Raw genomic sequence first — 20610 nt, 5'->3', positions numbered from 1 at the left:
GGATCTTTCTTTGACTGTGTCCACTACAAAATTGAGGGAACTAGCCTCAACCCACTGCAAGCACAAATAGGGTGGGAGGTCATTAGGATCATAAACAGGAGCTTAACATTTACAGACATCAGTTTTGAAAACATAAATGTATGTGTTCCATATCATGTACATGAATGACTAGAAATGAATAGAAAAATTAGAATACGGAGACATTCTGTCAGGAAATATTTAGAGAGCGTTTATAAGACTAGCCAAGTTAGAAGGAAGACAGAAAGAATAGCATGCAGTTTGAGGCATAAGAAAACACCACAGACCTGAGTCCCGGAGACGGAGTTAGAGGATGTCACTACAACCTGAGCCAAAAAACAAACAGAGACACTCTCCACGTAAACAAGATAGCGACAGTGGGAAACTATCAGTGCCTGGCAACTTGCTGGGTTGTAAGGTTCCAGTTTTATTCAGTTCACCAATCATTAGTATTTTCTGCACCCTTATTATTATCACCTTTCCGCCTAGTGTTTCTTCTCTATAGGACATTATGGTTTTGTTTATTTCCTGAAATAAACCTGGAATTAACATCCTGCCATTGACGTTGCGGTTTTCTGTGTTCCCAAACCTGCAGAGGGTCTTGTGGTACTTTTGGGGTTTTGTCATACACCTGAAGCATGGTGTAAGTTTGTTTACTGTCTGATGCAAACAATCTATGAATATTTTCCACCCCATGTATTTCATTGTTCCTTTTCTCTTCAAAGATCCCACACCTACAGTGTGAGCCATTTCATCGATTAGCCATTAATTGGAAATGACTGAACTCCACTCTGAATCCAGTAGACAAGGTACCACAGCAGCGCTTTGTCTTCTCTCTCTCTCTTTCTCTCTCTCTCTCTCTCTCTCTTCCTCTCTTTCTCCCTCCAGTACCTTACCTCCACTTTTCACTGGAAAGGTCATGGTGGTGAGCCTCTATATCAGTGTTCACAAACCTGCAATCTCTGAGAAGATTGGAGGGATACAGTATTTTGACACATTCTTCATTTACTAATACTGCATGAAGTGTAACATTTGAATATTCAACTATAGTGCCAAAACATGTTAAATTTACTTTCCCAAAAAAACAATCTTCTATCAAGTGATAAATGCCTTTTTCCACTGTATGCATGCTAATATCCTTAAAGTGTCTCCTTACTGATTATCTAATTTAAGACATGAACCCTTCAATAGCCAGTCCCCAGAATGTTTCAGGTTTGGCTATGATTTTCTAGATATATGTCCACCTAATATAGGCACAACACATCAGATTTTTGCTGATTCCAAACCAGCATTCCTCTTATGCTGTCCACACACCACACAAAGTATAGTCACATTCAGTGTTCAAAACTCCAGGACTACTCTTCTGGTTCAAAAACTCATTTCACATCCTCTGTGCTTACTTACCTTTTCAAGTGCATACGTGCAATTTTAGGACTCCCTCGCACGTTCCCATCAATTGTAGTCACTCCCCTTTGCATTCAATGTCTCAGATAGTGTACCTCCCGTCTATAAAAAGGGGTCTCCCCCACCACCTAATATGTTTGGTTATGCTCTGCAGTTTTTGTATAGCAAATAGTTTATCATTTTCATGGCCTCTTGGCCCAGCAAATCTATTTTGTACTAATGAAGAGCACTGGACCAAAGAATGATCTCGGGCATCGCCCCTAGTTACCACCTTTCACACGACAACATATCATTTCTCATACATGTCTCATCCACAGCCTGGAGAAATTTGACGACATCACCCCCCATCCTGATGGAACTCCGCTGGCTCCCCTGCCGGTCCATACTGTGTTCAAAATCATCTTCATTATTTACCAAGCAGACATGGCCAGCCCCCCTGCCTATCTGGCTGGTAAGTTCATGCCCTCCTTTGGCTCTCAGTATATCCAAAGCCAGGACACCATCAGGCTGGAGGAAAAGAAGTGTGGAAAAAGAAATGTCAAGGCGACAGACCTTCTTTGCATCAAGGATATGAAACAACATTACCGTATCCTACAGAGGAGGGTTGTATCGGTGTACAACCCTCCTCCAATTTATGACAGCGCTAAAGACTCACCTCAAGAACATTACACGGCAATGCTGTAATAATCCACTTCTGCTCCCACAACCCAGGTACCTCTTAGGTCATTTCTGTTTTTGATTTTGAGCTAGATTCACGCTTTACAAATACCAAATACATATTTATATACTTTTCTCTAAGACTGTACACTATTTACACGAACTCTTTACAGTATATCACTCAATAAATTCCTTAATAGGTATAGCTCACTGGCTCCCGTCCCAAGGATGTTCAATTGCTGTTGAATTTAACTCTGCGGAACATCGTCAAACTTTTTTACTGATGTCCAATGAAGATCTTATCCACTGCTCTACATTATTTTATTTTCATGGTAATTCAGGCAATGAACTCTGTTGGATTTGTGTGGCATGCCTGTCTCAAAGTGAAATCATAATGTAAAGTTTCCCAGACATAAGTTTTAAAATATTTAGCTATTCTTTCCAAGTATTTCAAATATTTGCCTAATGATTGATGTTTGGCTGACTTACTTATTGCAGTTGGCTTCCTGCCCGAGTCATTTCATAGAGTTTGGACTGGTTTATGCCTTTTATAGTAAACTCTAACCTTTTCCGAAATAGCGAGTGGTGTTAATGATAGAGAGCATCTACAGTCCACCAGACGTCCATTACCTTCTTAGAATCCATGGATTTAAAGCAGGAAATGGACTTCATGACAACAAAGCATTCGACTGTGAGACAGCACAAAGCTGGAGGATGAAAATGACAGAGGTTCGGGTGGTACATGCTAGTAAGCATTAGATCAATTGCTATTGTTTTTCCTTACTTGTCATTTCTAACATGCTCAGGTAGTCAAACATGACCACTTGAAAGAGCACTGACCTGCTTTAAAGACATTCCCTTTGTTGGCAAAAAATGATAAAATCCAAGAAACACCCTCCTCACCTCATAGAACAGCCCTTCCGGGAACTGGCGGAAGCACTGGGCACACACGAAGCAATCCTCATGGTACAGCTCTCCGTTGCTGTTCACAATTCTTTCCGAAGGGTCAAATCGAGCACGGCATCGCTCACAGACTGCATTGGCCAAAGCATTGGCCATGTTACTGTGAAAAGAAAATATCACATTAGTTATGGCACAGCGCAAACAACAAAAATAAGTTGCTTTTTAAAATTCGCTTGCTGCACGTTTACAGCGCTACACACCAGAGAGTAGCTCAGAGCGCATTGAAAAAGTGTTTCTGGTACAGTCAAAAAAAGTCTAAGGCTGAAGTGAATTAAAATGACAGAGAACGTGCAGGCTGCAAACAGCAAAAGAGATGTAGCATCTTTTGGGAATCATGTTTTGTACTTTGAGTAATTTTAGCAGTACCTTCTGTTAATTCTCGTGCTGCGTAAATGATTGTTGGACATACCTTGAAGGAGGAATCTCTGCTGTAAGTTGAATATTGTACACACTACCTACCTTGTTATTAGAAGTAGCAAAGTCAAATATGCACTCAGTGGCAACATTCAATTCAAATTGTCCATTAAATAAACAATAATACTTCCTTGACCTTGATGTAGCTAAGGCACTTGCTTACATAAAATGATTGTTTAATCTAATGCATTGCAATATTAACAAGCATTGGTAATACATAGGTTTCGCCTATGTAATGAATGAAGAGCTGTTTTCATCAATCATTGTCCGGGAGAAGGAAAGAGCTCCCTGACAGATAACATGGAGAGCATATGACACAGCGGCCAGAGCTGCTGTCTCGAGAGCTGGAGATACCGGTTCAAGTCTCGGTTGCGCCGCGCAACATCCTGTGATTCTATGTAAATCACTTTATCTCTCCAGGTGATAAATTGTTATATAAATATGCTGCAATAGTAAAAGGCAAACCTTTATGAAAATATAGTTACACAAAAACGGATGTTAACAATATTTCGGCAGCGGGAAACTAATAAGAGAAGCAGACGAGAAACAAGCATTAGTAAATGCAGGAAAATATGCTACAGCCAATAGAAATGGAGGAAAGGTGAGTGGCACGCACAGGAACCAATGAGAAGCCAGGAAAGAGAGGAGGCAGGATGCAAGTTACTTCTAAGTTTATATTAAAAACAATAGATTTCTCAAGCACAGCGCAGGCTGTGAAACCCGAAAAGACAATACAACACATTTACAGAAGAAGTGGAATAAAAATGTAACATTTCATCCTGAATAGTCTCTAGAAATATAAATTTCTCTAACATAATTTGACTCTACTGACTCGAGTTAATATTACTGATTGCATTTATACAGTATAGCTAATACCTCTAAGAAAGGTGATCGCTGGGGAGCCGAATCAAACAAACAAAATAGATTAATAAACAATACAATTGGAGTAATGGACCGGTTAAGCCTGCAGAGAGTAGGTCAGCTATGACCCCTGCCCTCCTAGAATTCGATTTTCACATAAACTCTAACCTTTCCCTGTAAGCTCACATCAAAAATATGTAAAAAGTATTAGTATGTCATCTCAGTACTCAATCTACCTCCGCCCATAGAGAGGCCCTCCTCCTTTCTAAACACTGATTCCGGAAATGCCGTAAGAGGCTGGCCTCCCAAGATTCACTCGGCTTCATATCAAATCTACCCTCAACACAGTCCTTTGTCACTCACCATCAGCACTCTCCACTACAACATCAGCCACTTTTTGGGTCCTCTCTGAAACCGATGTCCCTTTCAAAATAGCCCAACTCTGAAAACAAATGTCCTACATCACCGAAAAACTTTTACACGAAGCTATTAAGTATTTCTACTTTGGACCCAGGCAATAAATAAGTTCTTCAAGAAATTATTTATGGCTTGGGGCTGAAGTTTCCTTCCATGGTCTCATGCAGATCTGGAAACTTTGCAAGTGTCAATCCTTTTATCTGAAGCACCTTAAAATCTAGGACTGCCTCGCAGCATTATCCTGATTCTGTGAAGCGACAGAAGACTTTTGAATTGCTGACAGGACTAGAGCACCGACTCCTCGATGCTTGGTTCCCAAGAAAACACCTCCACATTGAATGACCGAGTAAACTGAAGTCTTCCACTAGATAGATGCTTTAATTACCTGGCCCATAGTTCAGGGTATACGCAAGGAACTAAGGACCTGATAACGATCTTGGCGGATGGGATACTCCATCACATACGTGACAGCATCCGCTGTAATACAAGTTCCATAAGATATAATGGAATTGTAATGTGGCGGACGAGATATCCGTCACGTGTGTGAAGGAGTAACCCTGACTGCAAATATCGTAATCAGGCCCTAAATCTTAAGTGTTGACAAATGAAAGGAGTGATCCTTTCAACTGGCCACTTTTCCAAGCAGACTGTTTCTAATAAAAAATAAATAAAATATTCATACCTTGACCAGTAGGCAAACGGGTCAGACGCACACTATGGGCTATAAAGGGAGTGTGGAAGATAGCGGAAATAAACTATACATCATTCAGTCACCCTTTCTCTCACTAAATGGCATGTCAATGATTTTGTTATCAGCTGAGAATTGTATATAGCATGAACCAGATGCCAGGGGTATTTGAGGCTTCTATTACAATTAGAGAAGAACCTGTAAATGAAATCTAAAAATAATTTATAACACCAACAGGAAACTGCAAAAGCATAATTAGGATCTGCAAAATTTGGAGATAGCCATGATGTCAGAGGGGACATATGGGAAGAGTCTGGTAAAGTAGTGAAAGGAGATATATGCGAAGAGTGTGGTAAAGTTGTGAAAGGAGATATATGGGAAGAGTCTGGTAAAGTTGTGAAAGGAGATATATTGAAAGAGTGTGGTAAAGTTGTGAAAGGAGATATATGGGAAGAGTGTGGTAAAGTTGTGAAAGGAGATATATGGGAAGAGTGTGGTAAAGTTGTGAAAGGAGATATATGGGAAGAGTGTGGTAAAGTTGTGAAAGGAGATATATGGGAAGAGTGTGGTAAAGTTGTGAAAGGAGATATATGGGAAGAGTGTGGTAAAGTTGTGAAAGGAGATATATGTGAAGAGTGTGGTAAAGTTGTGAAAGGAGATATATGGGAAGAGTGTGGTAAAGTTGTAAAAGGAGATATATGCGAAGAGTGTGGTAAAGTTGTGAAAGGAGATATATGCGGAGGGTGGTAAAGTTGTGAAAGGAGATATATGCGAAGAGGGTGGTAAAGTTGATAGAAGGGAAATGTAATTTTGGGAGGATTGGCACGCACATGGGAAGGGAAGGTAGCAAGGAAATGTGGTGAGGGAGGCTGTGGTATTGGGGGAGAGAGTTCCACACAAGTGAATGGCTGCTTGAGAAGGCACCTGGCAGGCTCTTGCCTGCTTGGTTTCCTGCTTTTGTCCCCTGCTTGGCACATACGCTATCCCTTCCAAAGAACCACACAAACAACAGGAAATCACACCCAACTATCCTTTCCACTCCAGACCTACCCTGGCATCTCCACTGTGAGCAGGTCTGCCTCCACGAGCGAGCGCGTGGCGCTCAGTCGGTCCTGCCTCCTGCGGTAGAGCTCGGAGAAGGTCAGCGCCCGCAGCCTGGTACTAGCCATGGCTCTAAGGGTGGGGCTGCCAGAGTTTACTGCAGCGGCCAGCGGTGGCTACGGCGCAGCACCATTAATGAACAATTTCCGGCCGGCGGAGTTCGCTTCTTGAGGTCGCTCCTATGAAGGCAGGCCTGGTGAGGAGGGGAGAGCCAACTATCTGATCTCCAAGCTAAAAAGACCCTCCCTCGTGGACCTCCCTTGAGAGCGACGAGAAGCAGCTGGGGTCCTGGGATAACCTTCTTCTCGTCCGCCTCTCTATCCCGTTCCCAGGAGCCTGCGTTGCAGCTACTGCCCTCCTTAACATACATGGAGCGCGCGCCCCTCCACTCACCCACTCCTAAACACACAAGCATGGCTCCGGGAGCCCGCTAGCCTGGCATCCCTGGCTCTGAATGGGAACAAAAGTCACATAGCTGGCATTCCAGCCCGGCATTCCGCCGCCCATGGCTGGCTGCAGCCGGGACCGAACACAGCCGCAGTCATGAGCGGCCCGGCATGCTCGTGCTCGGCGCCCCTCCCGCCTTGTTTCACTTGGTCCAGAGGGGATTGGACAGGAAGGGCGTTGATGCAGCCGCACTTGGCAAAATGGTCGTCTAATGACAGGAACACTCTTAGTAGAAAAACACAACATGCACAAGTTCGAACAATTAAAAGTTAAAGTTCCAGAACTTAGAAGTCGAGTGTGAAAACACATCGCACATACACCTCTTGCTCCAAGCATTGCGAGAGTGGCACAGGGTAGTCCAAAACAGATAGGAATCCCCATAGACACAATTAGACGCTCATTTTTAAACATGCTTACAATCTCGACCACCAGCACTACGGCACCAATAGCACATGAGAAGACATAATGTCCTGCGCCATGGCATGTCATGCTGGTGCGTGACTACAGCTTAACACCGTCAGCCTCTTCAATCCCAGAATGCCAAAATTCGACAGACAGAATAAACGGGTTGGATGTACAGCATTATTAACAAGTGGGTGTGTCTCAATTTGTGGTTCCTCAGAATGGACAAACCCCGCCGAATCTCTGTACCTTCCTGTTTAGGGCCACGATGCCATATGAGTGAGGCTGGAGGCGCTGTGAGTATCGGGCCCATCTTTGGTAGAGTGAAGCAAAATTACACCAGCAATATTGATCAGAACTAGCACTGAAAAAGCCAGTAGGTCTGCCTTTTTAAGTTTGGCTACTCAAAAACATTTTGGGTATACTAAAATGATATGTATAATATACTTAGTAACAGGCTTTCGGGTAACCCTCTTCATTCATCGTCATTCGTCTTCATTCATTGGTCTGCTGTTGCAATTGTAATCGCAAATTGCATTTACAGAACGCTTACTACCCCTGACGAGGCGTTGTGTGCTTTGCAGGGAGTAGTATGCTACTCCGGAACCCAAGGTTAGCGGTTAATAGTAAGTAGACTAGTAATAAGTGTTTTTTTCCTTCTTGTGCATCAGTTATGTGAAGTTTGTGCTCTTGATTTCCAGCATGTTTAGTAGAGTTTAGAGCAGGGATCGAATTATGAGAATGAATTTGAAAGGGGAAGTAGTTGTTGTTTTTAGGTCTAGGCTAGAGAGCACATGCCCTGCCTCTTCAAAACATGTTGTTTTTAATCAGTGGGCTTACAGACTGGACATTCGACAGGGAAGTAAAAGTTATTTTTCATTGGAATTCGTGTTTAATTTCACAATAGTAAACTAGAGATGTGGCAGGCTGACTTACTTTTTATTTACTTCATAAATCAACCATTTCATGTCCGTGTGCAGTGGCACAGAGTGTCAGAGTGGAGTGGCTGAGTGGCAGTGAGTGGCATAGAGCACAGTCGCGAAGAGTAGAGTGGTGTAGAGTAGAGTGGGATAGAGTGGCACAGTGTGCAATGAAGTGGCGTAAGAGCAGTGGCACAGAGTGCAGTGGCGTAAAGTAGATTGTTTCAGATTAGAGTGAAGTGGCTTAGAGTGGAGTGGCCTAGACTGGAGTGGTGTAGAGTGCGGTGGTAAATAGTACAGTAGAGTGCATTGGCATAGAGTAGAGTCGAGAGGGGTAGAGTGGATTGGGATAGCCTGCAGTGTTGTGGAGTGCATTGATGTAGAGTGGTGCAGTGGCATAAAGTCCAGTGGTGCAGAGTAAAGTGTTGTAGAGTGCAATGGCGTACAATACAGGGGCGCAGAGAAACTAGTGAGATAGAGTACAGTGGTGCAGAGTAAAATAGAGTGGCAAAGAAATCAGTGAAGTAGATTGCAATGGTGTAGAGTGCAGTGGCATAGAGTATAGTGGCTTACAGTGCACTGGCGTAGAATGCAATGGCTTTGAGTAAACTGGCATAGAGTGCAGTGGTAAAGAGTAGAGTGGAGTGGCACTGGATAGATTGCAGTGGTGTACAGTGAAGTGATGTAAAATGAAATAGTGCAGAGTGGAATTGAGTGGCCCAGAGTGCAGTGCCATATAGTAGATGGTTTCAGAATTGATTGAAGTGGCATAGAGTGCAGTGGCATGGAGTAGAGTGCCATAGAGTGCAATGGTGCAGAGTAAATCAGAGTGGATTGGCTTAGATTGCAGTGATGTAGATTGGAGCAATACACAGTAGAGTGGTGTAAAGTGTAGTGGTATACAGTTCACTGGCATAGCGTGCAGTATGGTGGCGCAGGGTAGTGTGCAGTGGCATAGAGTGTAGTGGTGCAGAGTAGAGTGGCGTAAAATTCAGAGGTAAAGAGTGCAGTGTTGCAGAGCAGAGTGGCGTAGAGTGCAGTAGTGCAGAGTGGAGTGATGCAGGGTAAAGTGCAGTTGGGTAGAGTGGTATGATGCAGAGTAGAGTGGCATAGAGTGTAGTGGTGTAGAGTGCATTGGCACAGAGTTGAGTGGCGTAGAGATCAACGGCAGAAAGTGCAGCGTTGCAGAGTAGACTGTCATTGAGTGCAGTGGTGTATAGTAGATTGACGAAGAGTACATTGGCATAGAGTGCAGTGGTGTTGAGTAGAGTGGCATAGCGAGCAGTGGTGCAGAGTGGAACAATGTGGGGTAGAGTAGAATGGTGTAGAGTACACTCGTGTAGGGTGTTGCAGCCGCAGAGCAGAGTGGTGTAGAGTGCAGTGACGAAGAGGGCAGTGGTGTATAGCATACTAGAGTGGGTCAGAGTGCAGGGGCATAGAGTAGATTGGTGCAAAGTAGAGTAGAGCAGCGTACAGTGAAGTGGAATAGAGTGGAGTGGTGTAGTGTGGAGTGGGATAGTGTGGAGAGGTGCAGAGTAGAGAGTAGTGGGGTAAAGTGGAGTATACTTGGTGTGGTAGCGCACTGCCATTACAGACAACACATTTTCAAGTGCAATGATCACTATATTTGCACAGAGATACAGTTTTACTGATAAAAGTATACAACACGCAAGCGATATGGAAATCACCTAGTGTACTGATGTGTTTTGATCATATTAAAATATTTATTTTCAACACACTTCAGAATTACAAAAAAAGTAACTTGATTTTTATTTTCCTAATAGTGATATATTTTGAAATGTGAGCACAGTTCATTTTTAGGTCTCGCCTGAGCAGGTGCATGCGCTCCTCTGGCGAGACATTTAGTGAGTGGGCTTTAAAAAGCCGACCACAGCTTTTTGGGTGGCATAGAGCATGCGGTTACGCGCACAGGCACGAGCAGAGGCGCCATCTGGCTTTCCTCTCGCTCTCCCAAGCATGCGCGCCTCGTCCTTGCAGCCTCGCAAGCATTTGGACATAAATCAATGCCTTCATCCCCAGCCCATCTTTCTTCTTTCCTCCTTAACCCCTCTTCCCGCACGCGCGTGTGCCTCGCCTCTCAGCAAACCTCAGCCGGACGGGAACCGAAGCGTAAACAACCGCACTGTATAGAGCGGGTCCCACACCCAGCCCCCACCTCATCCTTTGCTTCCCAAGTCGCTTCCATTTTAATATTCCTCCCCCGCCTCAGGCTCCTCGGTCGCTCACCCGCCCACTCAACATTGTTCGTCTCTGTTGACTTCTCCCCCACCAACGCCTCCATTGCCCCTCACCTCTCCCGTTGCGGTCCATAAACATTTTTTTTAACATCTACAATTTTGTGAGGGCCTGGCAGCAGCCATTTGCTCTTGATCGCTCCCTATGTAAAATGCACTTTTAAATTATTATTATTTTTTTTACCTTACCACTCCAAACGGAATGCACCAGTTTACAAAGATAAACAAAAATAAAAAAAACGGCGGAACATCGGTCTGTGAAGAGAAGGGCAAAGACAGCTGTCTTAATGGGTTGTGCATGATGGGGATATTTTACTCCAGGTTTTAAGAACTTTGTACACATCACTCGCTTTTTATTCTCCAAAATTACAAAAAGCACTGAAAAGGATATGCACCATGCACTAGTGAAACACCCCTTTAACTAAACCAAATGCACACTTATACTCTCAAAAACACCTTTTTTTGGTTGCTTGTTGCCAGTTTGTGCCCTTTCGTGGCCATTTGTGGAGGAGCCTTCAAGAAGTTGCTTTTACAGGTTTAAACTATATGCCCCGGAATACCACACTTGTAAGAGCCGTGATCTATGATGGAAGGAAATTCCATGATGCACATAACATGACCCTCAAGGGTCCGTGGGAAGCTGCCGGCATCCGTGATATTGCTGCACCATTTGTGCCCCTCCCGAGTCCCGGTGCACACTTGGTGGCCCCCTCTCCGGCTCAGTCCATCGGCAGGCCTCCCATTGTGCTCCCAACCTCCAATCCTACCATCACTACTGCGCATTGTTTGCAGGCACCCTTAAAGCGCGCGCACCAAATAATTATTTTAACTTGGAGCAGTCATTGATGGAAGTCTGGTGTAACTGAATTTGTGCTTCCGATGTTTCTTAATGCATTACAGTATATTTTTAAATACTCTGGGACTGAGTTTAGCCCATGTTTTCTACCACCACGCTCTCTGCTCTCACCACGCTCTCTGCTCTCACTACCCCCTCCCTTCTCCCCCTCCCTCCTCGTCAGTCACCGGGCTGAATTTGTGCTGCTGATGTTTCTCAATGCATTGCAGTATATTTTTGAATACTCTGGGACTGAGTTTTGCCCATGTGTTTTTTACCACCACGTTGCATAGTCAGCAGTATTGTTTTGTTGAAGGGCCCTTTCTCCCCTTTGTAGGCTACTGCGCAACCATGTTCAGCCAAGTGCTGGGCTGCCGTCACTTTTTTAGACGGTCTCTCCTCACATACTCTGTGAGAACCGTGAAATCATTTCGTAAAATTCCTAAAAAGTCTAAGCAACTTGCTTAGAAAGTAATAACGTCTGTAAAACAAATTTTTAGTACCGGTGAGCGGTAGTCCATAAATAAAGACAAGAACGATAAACAGTTTATTGTTTAAAGCCGAAGGCGGCTGGCACTTTTAAAATGAAATGCAGATTAAAGGATTTACAAATAACACTCCTTTAAAGTTCTGCAGTTTTTAGGTGAGATTTTTTGAAACTTAGTTTTTATTATGTGCATCGGGGTTATAAATGAGCTAGAAATGTAAAATAAAAGGTTCATAGTTATAGAGTAGCATGACTAAACGATAAGCAAATTCTTGAACGCAATCAGATAGCTCTCCCATGAGCTTTATGAGGTGAAGTGATTTAGGTTTTTCAAGTGCAATCCACAAGGCCATATTTTAAAATGTATGTTTCACAAGTTGTTTTTCATAGCACAACAGAGGTCTTCTGCATGTCAATGGCTGAAATTTGGGGGTGGACATAACTGGCTCAGTGCTCAAACAGCATTACTAACCATGTTGAGGACCTACAATTCCTAGAATTCTTGGTAGCGTTGGCTGGACTAGCCGTTCATGATATGGTGCCAGTTGACAGCATAACATTCACATTAGCATTGATATTTCACTTATGCACGGCGTGTGTCTCAAAAATGATATTATTATTAGCTTACTGACTCCCGCACGTCCTTTATTTTGCGTCTGTTTTAAAATATTTAAATTAACCACATCAGCATTGGTTATTCACTCATGCACAGCGTGTGCCTAAACATAATATTAGGATTAGCTTATTCTCCTGCACGGTTTTTATTTTGCGTCTGTTTTAAAATATTTTAATTGACAATTTCAATGGTTTGGGGACACCCTTACAGCGCGCGCACCAAAACAGTACTCCCCAGCACCGTTTTGCACTCTCTCTTTTCCCACCCATTGTATTTTTCGCACTCTCTTTCTCTATTTCCACTTATCTAATTCTCTCGCTCCTTTATTCTCTTTAAATTATCTGTTTCTTTTGGAGGGAGTTCTTTACCACTGTAACTGGCAAACCCATAGCATTACTCGGCAACACCACAGCATCACTCAGCATCACCACAGCATCACTCAGCGCAACCACAGCATCAATCAGAGCCAGCACAGCATCACTCAGCGCCACCACAGCATCACTCAGCGCCACCACAGCATCACTCAAAAACACCACAGCATCACTGAGTACCACCACAGCATCACTATGCGCTACCATAGCATCACTCAACGCCACAACAGCATCACTCAGCACCACGACAGCATCACTCAGCACCACGACAGCATCACTCAGCACCACGACAGCATCACTTAGCACCACGACAACATCACTCAGGGGCACCACAACATCACTCAGCGCTACCACAACATCACACAGCCCAACTACAGCAACACTCAGCACCACAACAGCGTCATTCAAGCACACAACATATCGCTCAGGGCCACACGTGCATCACTCAACACCACCACAGCATCACTCAGCACAACCACAGTGTCACTCAGCACCACCACAGCTTCACTCAGGACCACCACAGCATCACTCAGCACCACCACAGCATCACTCAGCACCACCACAGATTCACTCAGGGTCACCACAGGATCACTCAGGGTCACCACAGGATCACTCAACTTCACCACAGCATCACTCAGCACCTCCACAGCATCACTCAGCACCACCACAGATTCACTCAGGGTCACCACAGGACCACTCAGGGTCACCACAGGATCACTCAACTTCACCACAGCATCACTAAGCACTACCACAGCATCACTCAGCAGCGCAACAGCATCAATCAGCATCACGACAGCATCTGTCAGCACCACCACAGCATCACTCAGGGCCACCACAGCATCACTCAGGGCCACCAGGGCCACCACAGAATCACTCAGGGCCAGCACAGCATCACTCAACGCCACCACAGCATAACTCAGGGCCAGCACATCATAACTCAGGGCCAGCACATCATCACTCAACGACACCACAGCATCACTCAACGACACCACAGCATCACTCAGTGCTTCTTACACTTTTTAATTACAACTTCTCAGCATGCTGCACAGCAGCCACACTTCTCTACAGAGCAGCTTAAAAACCATGCCAAAGTCAATAGCTCTACCTAAACACTTATAAGGCCCCCCAATGCATAGCCAATAGGTGTCGCATTTGGGACATTATAAATGTTTAATTATCCAGCACAATATCCTACATTAAACAACATCAAATGTTGCATGGCTATTCACTTATAAGGTCCCAAAAGCGAGACCTATTGGCTATGCCAATGCTTGTTGTTGTGTGCTAGAAGAAAGCCTTTCGATTCCAGCAGGATTGTCACATAAATTCCTTCACTTTCAAGTCAGAGAAAGAAAAGTAAACACCAAGCTCCCTCGGGTACAGAATCTGACATTTGACCTCTGTCTTTGAATGAACAGCAAATGTGAAAAAATAAGAAGAAGATTTAAAGGCCTGTTTACAGAGAAGGAGCACTCAGAAGGATACAGTAAATAAGGTATGGACAACAGAAGGGACAAACTCAAGCTGGACAGCCTAAAAGAAATAAAGCCAGCAAACAGAAAGCAAGAAAATGTGAGTTACAAACCACAAAACCAATGGTAAGCAACGGGTGGAATACATTCCCAGGGAAGCTTTCAGAATGCCCATAAAAAGCAGTAAGCAAACCAGACAGCTGTGCTGTCTGGTACATTTCGACCTAGAAAAGGAGTATTTATATACCAACACAAAGTGAGATGTGACATACTCAAATAAGTATATAGTTGCACTTCCCACACTGGGTGTGTCCCCCTTGTTCCAATTGACGTCAAGAATGAAGACGCCACCCCTGGAGCACACATAACGTTATTTACCCAACCAGGAGCTTTAACAAATCAGCGTTGTAGCGCGTATTCCAGCCCAATTAACATACTCAAATAAAACACACAGATCTCCTGGGGTCAGTACTCTAGTGTAAGGTAGGCAGGTCCATAAATCTCCCTTCCCTCTCTTTTGGTAATGGTTATTCCACATTCACCATAGATGAAATTTAGGTTAGGCCCAACTATCAGTCTGAGTCTTAGGAGTCTTCCTCCAACTCCTCCAAAGTCAAAAGTGTTCCAGCACCTACAGCGCTATAAAGGCAGAACAAGTTCCCCTGGGCCCTTCGGCCCTGGGATCAGTGTTGCTCTACCGAACTCATGGACATCCTGGAGTTCTGCAGCAGCAGTGCTCTGGCTTTGCAGAGGCTGCAGATGGTCATCTTCGGCGCTCCCTTAGGTGTCATGGTAAGTTCCTCTGATCGCTCTCGCAGGTACGTGGCGATTGTACAGGTTCAGATGCTTCAGGCGAGGTGTGGGCACTCGCAGGTCACCACGGCAGCCAGCCCTCCCGTCACCAGCAAAAACAGATCATGATTGGTGCAGCCACGGCTAACTTGAAGGCAACTCCTCTGACCTGTAGGCCTCACTGCAATGACACAGATAACAAGCATTTGAAATGCAATAGGTCTCGCATTTGTGAGAGTTTAAGCTGTTGGCATTGTAAATAACAATGCCTTTTATTTATCGTTTTTGATAATTAACACATAAATAAAAGACATTGTCATTTACAATGGCATTAGCTCAAACTCTTGTGAATATGAGACCTATTTCATTTCAAAGAAGAGGCCGCCATTGTCCAGGCTGCATGGAAAGTGAATGTTGCAGGAAAGCATGACGTGCCTGCAGAAGGAGCAACTCATTAAAGAAAATAGTGCTTAGACTAAATAAGACATACAGTGTAACAACAAAAGTAAAAGGGCCAGTCCTCATGGGAGGTTACAAATGAAGACAAGGTAGTACTAAGCAGGGACTAAGAAGCCTATTAACAAATCAGAATCCAGCATTTACGATGGACAATGACACAAGCCAATGACAAATGTTATGTTATGTTACAGTGTATTTTTAGAGCGCTCGGCTACTCCTGGGAATAGGGCGGAGAGCGGGCAGGACTTCAAGTCCATACTCGAATACAGCATGCCTCGCAGTGCATGTGCTGCCCAGGCTCGACCAAAAAATGCCTGTTTAGTCATTCCGATCACTACCGGGTATGCTACGACACTGCACAAAAGCTACTTAACTACTGGCAAAGGCAGTAAACTTGCATCTCTATGAGGGTATCGCTTTAGGTGCCCCTCCCAGTCCAACAACGCCACAATCCATGACGCGGGCCTATGTCATGGCCACATGCAATGATCCATGTTCGGACATGACTTCTAACATAAGCGCCAGGGATCCAGATATAGTTGTAGCTGGGCGACTCATGGCAGGGGCGCATGTCCATGACCATGCGAAGGGCTTTGCTGTGCCAACAGTACACAAGACAAATCAGACAGGAAAAAAGTTATCCAACTGTCCTTCATCTATACTAAAATGTCCCCAATTTCACCATAAGCCCTCACAGCTATCAAAGTACAGAAACCTGAAATTATTTATTAAAAAAGTTTTTTGCTTGCCAATCCTTTATGTCCAAATTAATCATAAAGGGTAGACTAAATGATGATACTCTTTCAAACACTGATTCACATTATTAGTCAATGTGACAAAACACTAAAGTATTGTTAGTTTCAAGAATTTCTAAATCAAGATCAGGACTGCTGATAATGTTTGAACCTATTCATATTTTTAGACGCTATTAATGCAATCTTCTCACCGATTACTGCCATTGAATTATAGCAGTCTAGAACTCAATTTGCCAAAATACAATGGAAAAAATGTGAGGCAGAGATCCTGGGTGTTTACTAGAGCCATTCACCGCCAAAGGTTTACCGAGATGGCCTAACTCGAGATGTATTCAAAGTCTTACGAGGAAAGATTAATATTTTCCAATATGTCAATTTCTCCTGTTCTTCATGGTGCCACCGTTTTTTCGAGCAAACTGATGTCTGAATATCAATGACGAAATGCCCTTTTGAAAGTAAAAGTGGGGAACGGCCATTGTCGCATAATGCAATCCATTAGTAAATGGCTCACAACAGGCAGGTAGGTCTCTGTCATGCTATGATTTGTTACACATCACTTGCAGGGCTGATTATCCACTCACACTGCCTTCTAAGCCGCAGACGAGCGTTCTCTGGCAGTTTGCTGGCAGGCAAGTGATGCCCGGTTTTAAATACAGGAGTGTAAGTGATTGGTCAAATGTCTGTCTTAAGCATGGGGCATTTCCTACTCACAATGCGTTGTGAAAACAGGAGTTTTATTCAGTTATGCAAATGAGTCTCTGAATCTCCTAATACAGTGCTTTTTTTGATAGACTGCATATTTACCTTATCACATAAATCCTTGTAAATGGGCTAAAGGCAAGTGCTAAGAAGTCTCTCTACCTACAAGGCTCTTACCTCTGGCATGAAACTGATTCTACAAGGGGTGGACATATCAGGGAACTAGAACTAGTCACTTTCATCAAATGTAATGAACCTTGCTTAAAGTACTATGAAAATATTCCCAAATAGTTGTCAAATGATCTATAGTTATCCAGTATCCCAAATGGATTTGATCATAGGAAATAGATTTGTTTCAATTATTTTCAACCAATCAGGAGGGAATTATATCATTCTTGCTATACCAGTCTGCATATGCAAAATCAGTATGCAAAAATTACTGAATTACAGAACCAGCGACATGACTTTTCAATTTAGATGCTACGTTTTGGATTCTATGGTGCAGGCAAAAGATCGGCGTGAACTATACATCACTACATGCAAATCATAAAAACAAAAGAAACTGTAAATCTGATGCCCAAGATAAAATCTTCCACTGCTGTTCTAGTTCATGGAATTGGTGATTAAGATTATCCAAGTCCAATTCCTCATTTTCTGAGCTAACTGTATTAGATCGAACAAAAGAGACAGAGCTGTCTCTTGCCAGTCCTAAAAACCTAAAAACTCACTACATGGGAAATCCCACCCCACTTGATAATTTTGCCCCATGTTGCCTAATTAGTACCAAACTTTGGAGCGCCTGTTTTTAAAATTCACTAGTTGAACATGCCAAATTTGTGGCAGACTGGTTGAAAAGTTCAAGTTGTAAGGAAGACCTAAAACCCGAGAGCTTTCAAAATAACAAGGATTCAGAATAGGCAACGTTTTCAAAGAATACATCCAAAACCTCTGAAAGAAGTCAGCCACATTTTTGTGGGCAGGAAAAAAGACGAAAACTCAAATTCCAAGGGTGCAGGTGCAGTTTTCCTGCTCCTGCCCTCTGGAAGCAGACTTACTGTTTTTGCTCTTGCTCTGCAGGAGCTGTCATAGCTCCCGCCAAGCGACAGAAAACTACTATGTCCCAAGGGTGGGCACCTTAGGATATTAATGGCTCCAGGAGGGGGGGGCGTGCAGCTCTCCTCCTTTCTTATTGCAGGGCCTGCCCCGGGGAGGCGACTTTGCGGCAAAATTGAACAAAAATGCTTTTTTCCACTGGCGGTGTCTCTGGGGGATTCCACTACCACGCCTAGAAGGTCAGGATATTCCTACCCTGCACCTTTCTCTTTTTTTACGTACTGTTTAGGGGCCTCGGCTGAGTCAGAGTCCAAAATGGCAGCCAACACTTCCTGGTTGGAGTGTTGGCAGTCAATCAGATCACGGCATGAATGAGATGTCTCAGATCCGCGGAGGGTCGCATCCCAAGATATACAATTTTGTTCTTCCTTTAATAATGCCGCAACTACTGAACGGATGTACACCAAATTACAAAGAGGTCTCTTTCTGGACCAAGAGCTACATCTCTACCAAATTTGGTGTAATTCTGTTCAGTAGTTCAGGCTGTAGTTAAGTTTAAAATCCCTACGGAAAATTGCATGGGAAACTAAAATTTTTACACCCCCTTTTTCTCCGCCCCCGCTTGACGGTTCACTTCGAAACTTTCCAGGCAATTCTAGACAAACCATGCCACTTTGTTTTTGAACATTTCGTGAGGATCCGTCAAACTGCATCAAAGTTATAAGCAAGTCAAAAATTGCTTTTCCTATGGAATCGAGGTCCTAACTATAACTACCTACTGGCAACTGCCAGCAGGTGTGTGTTTATGTATGTATGTATGTATGTATGTATGTATGTATGTATGGATAGATAGATAGATAGATAGATAGATAGATAGATAGATAGATAGATAGATAGATAGATAGATAGATAGATAGATAGATAGATAGATAGATAGATAGATAGATAGATAGATAGATAGATAGATAGATAGATAGATAGATAGATAGATAGATAGATAGATAGATAGATAGATAGATAGATAGATAGATAGATAGATAATATATATATATATATATATATATATATATATATATATATATATATATATATATATATATATATATATATATATATATATATATATAGCTTGGAGGATTTATTTGAATGGCTTTATTTATATGTATTGAGATACTTGTAATTTACTTTTGGTTTTAGCTTATTATAATGAAATAGACAGTAGAGAGAACCTGACCAGAAAGGGATTCACGGAAATTCCAATAATCCTTATTTCGGACATTATACCTCACCCAACAATGATGGTATGTTTCATCATGGGTTCCCTTCCCTTCTGCAGCAAGCATCAGATCTGTTCGCAATGGGCTCCAGATAATGGGAGCTCTTACTGTGCTCCGTAAGAAGTATTTCAGTATCAGTGAGATCCCATAATATATGAATATAAGGTAAAATTCCATGATCCAACATGAGTATGCAGTTCCTATTAAAGAGTGGGTATAGGTACAGTTTATTAGAGTGGGAATAAGCTCCAATAGGAGCAAGAGCCCTCATACACCCAAATGGGTGTCATGCTTCATCACTGGCAAGTTCGTCAGGCCAGCGCTGCAATGCCAAACGGGCACCCGCAAAGGGGCTCCTGCCGGAGATCTTTTAACAAACTGCTGTTTGATTAAGTGAGGGTGTGTGGCTAGTGGTGTAGATTGGTGAAACTTAGATGTGAAGAAAAAAGTGTATTAAAATAGAGCAAATGAGACTCAGGAACAAGAGATTTTAATGAATGAGCTCACTTGTCTAGTTAAAATGGTGGTTTACTATCGAAGGATATAATGTTCCTAGATAGTTTAGTGGATTTTTAATGCGTCAACATGTTTCTCGCAGAGTCAGTCAAAAAGATTAAGTGGCGATTCTTCAGGCCCTAAAATTACCATAATCTACACAGTGACAGGAATCTCTGGTGTGTGTTCTCTAGAGGAGATTACCATTCACTTAACCAAATTATGGTAAATCTTCTACCTTTTTTTCTGTAAAAACCGTCCTAATTAGGGTTACGGTAGTGCCCCCGCAAGGGAACGTAGAGGAAACATTAATTAGCGTAACGGCACAGAACGGCGTCCACCGCGAGACCTACCTGCTTCCTTGGGGCAGGGGAAACGTGTTAAAGGGGTGGGCTTGGAGGTGAAAAATATGTTTTTTTCCCATAGGGAATTTCGCTCATGCCTATAGCCAAAATCTCTGAATGGATTTAATTCAAACTAGGCATCAAAGTAGAACTTGACTCACAAGGGACCTGATTCACAAAGGGCCCTGCTGGCGTGGGGGAGTCTCCGCACTCGGGGGGGAAACTCAGCAATGAGAACTCTCATTGCGGAGATTCTGCCCCCAGTGTAGAGACTTCCCCTTCTCATTGCGGAGATTCTGCACTGAATGCAGAAACTCCCCACGACTGTGGGGCCTCCGCCACAAGTGTGGAGGCCCTTTGTGAATCAGGCCCAAAGTGTGCTTTCATGGATTAGTGGTAAATCTGTTC

General features: G+C 43.3%; 1 protein-coding gene across 2 annotated transcripts in view; it reads right to left on the bottom strand.

The window, feature by feature from the left end:
* The window catches only part of LIMS2 (LIM zinc finger domain containing 2), a 229914-nt gene that overhangs the window by 187711 nt on the left and 21593 nt on the right, over positions 1-20610 (bottom strand). Inside the window, exons 1-2 of one of the 2 annotated variants that reach the window (XM_085634660.1) lie at positions 6473-6979; positions 2983-3142 (exon numbers count right to left, since the gene is read on the bottom strand). In XM_085634660.1, coding sequence (XP_085490786.1) covers positions 2983-3142; positions 6473-6591 — 279 coding nt within the window. In that variant the 5' untranslated portion in view covers positions 6592-6979. Of the gene's footprint in view, positions 1-2982; positions 3143-6472; positions 6980-20610 lie in introns of those variants that run through there. The other variant, XM_085634662.1, reaches the window with a different exon arrangement.

The sequence above is a fragment of the Triturus cristatus genome, chromosome 11, assembly GCF_964204655.1.
Source record: "Triturus cristatus chromosome 11, aTriCri1.1, whole genome shotgun sequence".
In the NCBI taxonomy this organism is placed as follows: domain Eukaryota; kingdom Metazoa; phylum Chordata; class Amphibia; order Caudata; family Salamandridae; genus Triturus; species Triturus cristatus.
The sequence above is the reverse complement of the archived record's forward strand: the minus strand, read 5'-3'. Positions and strand labels throughout refer to the sequence as shown.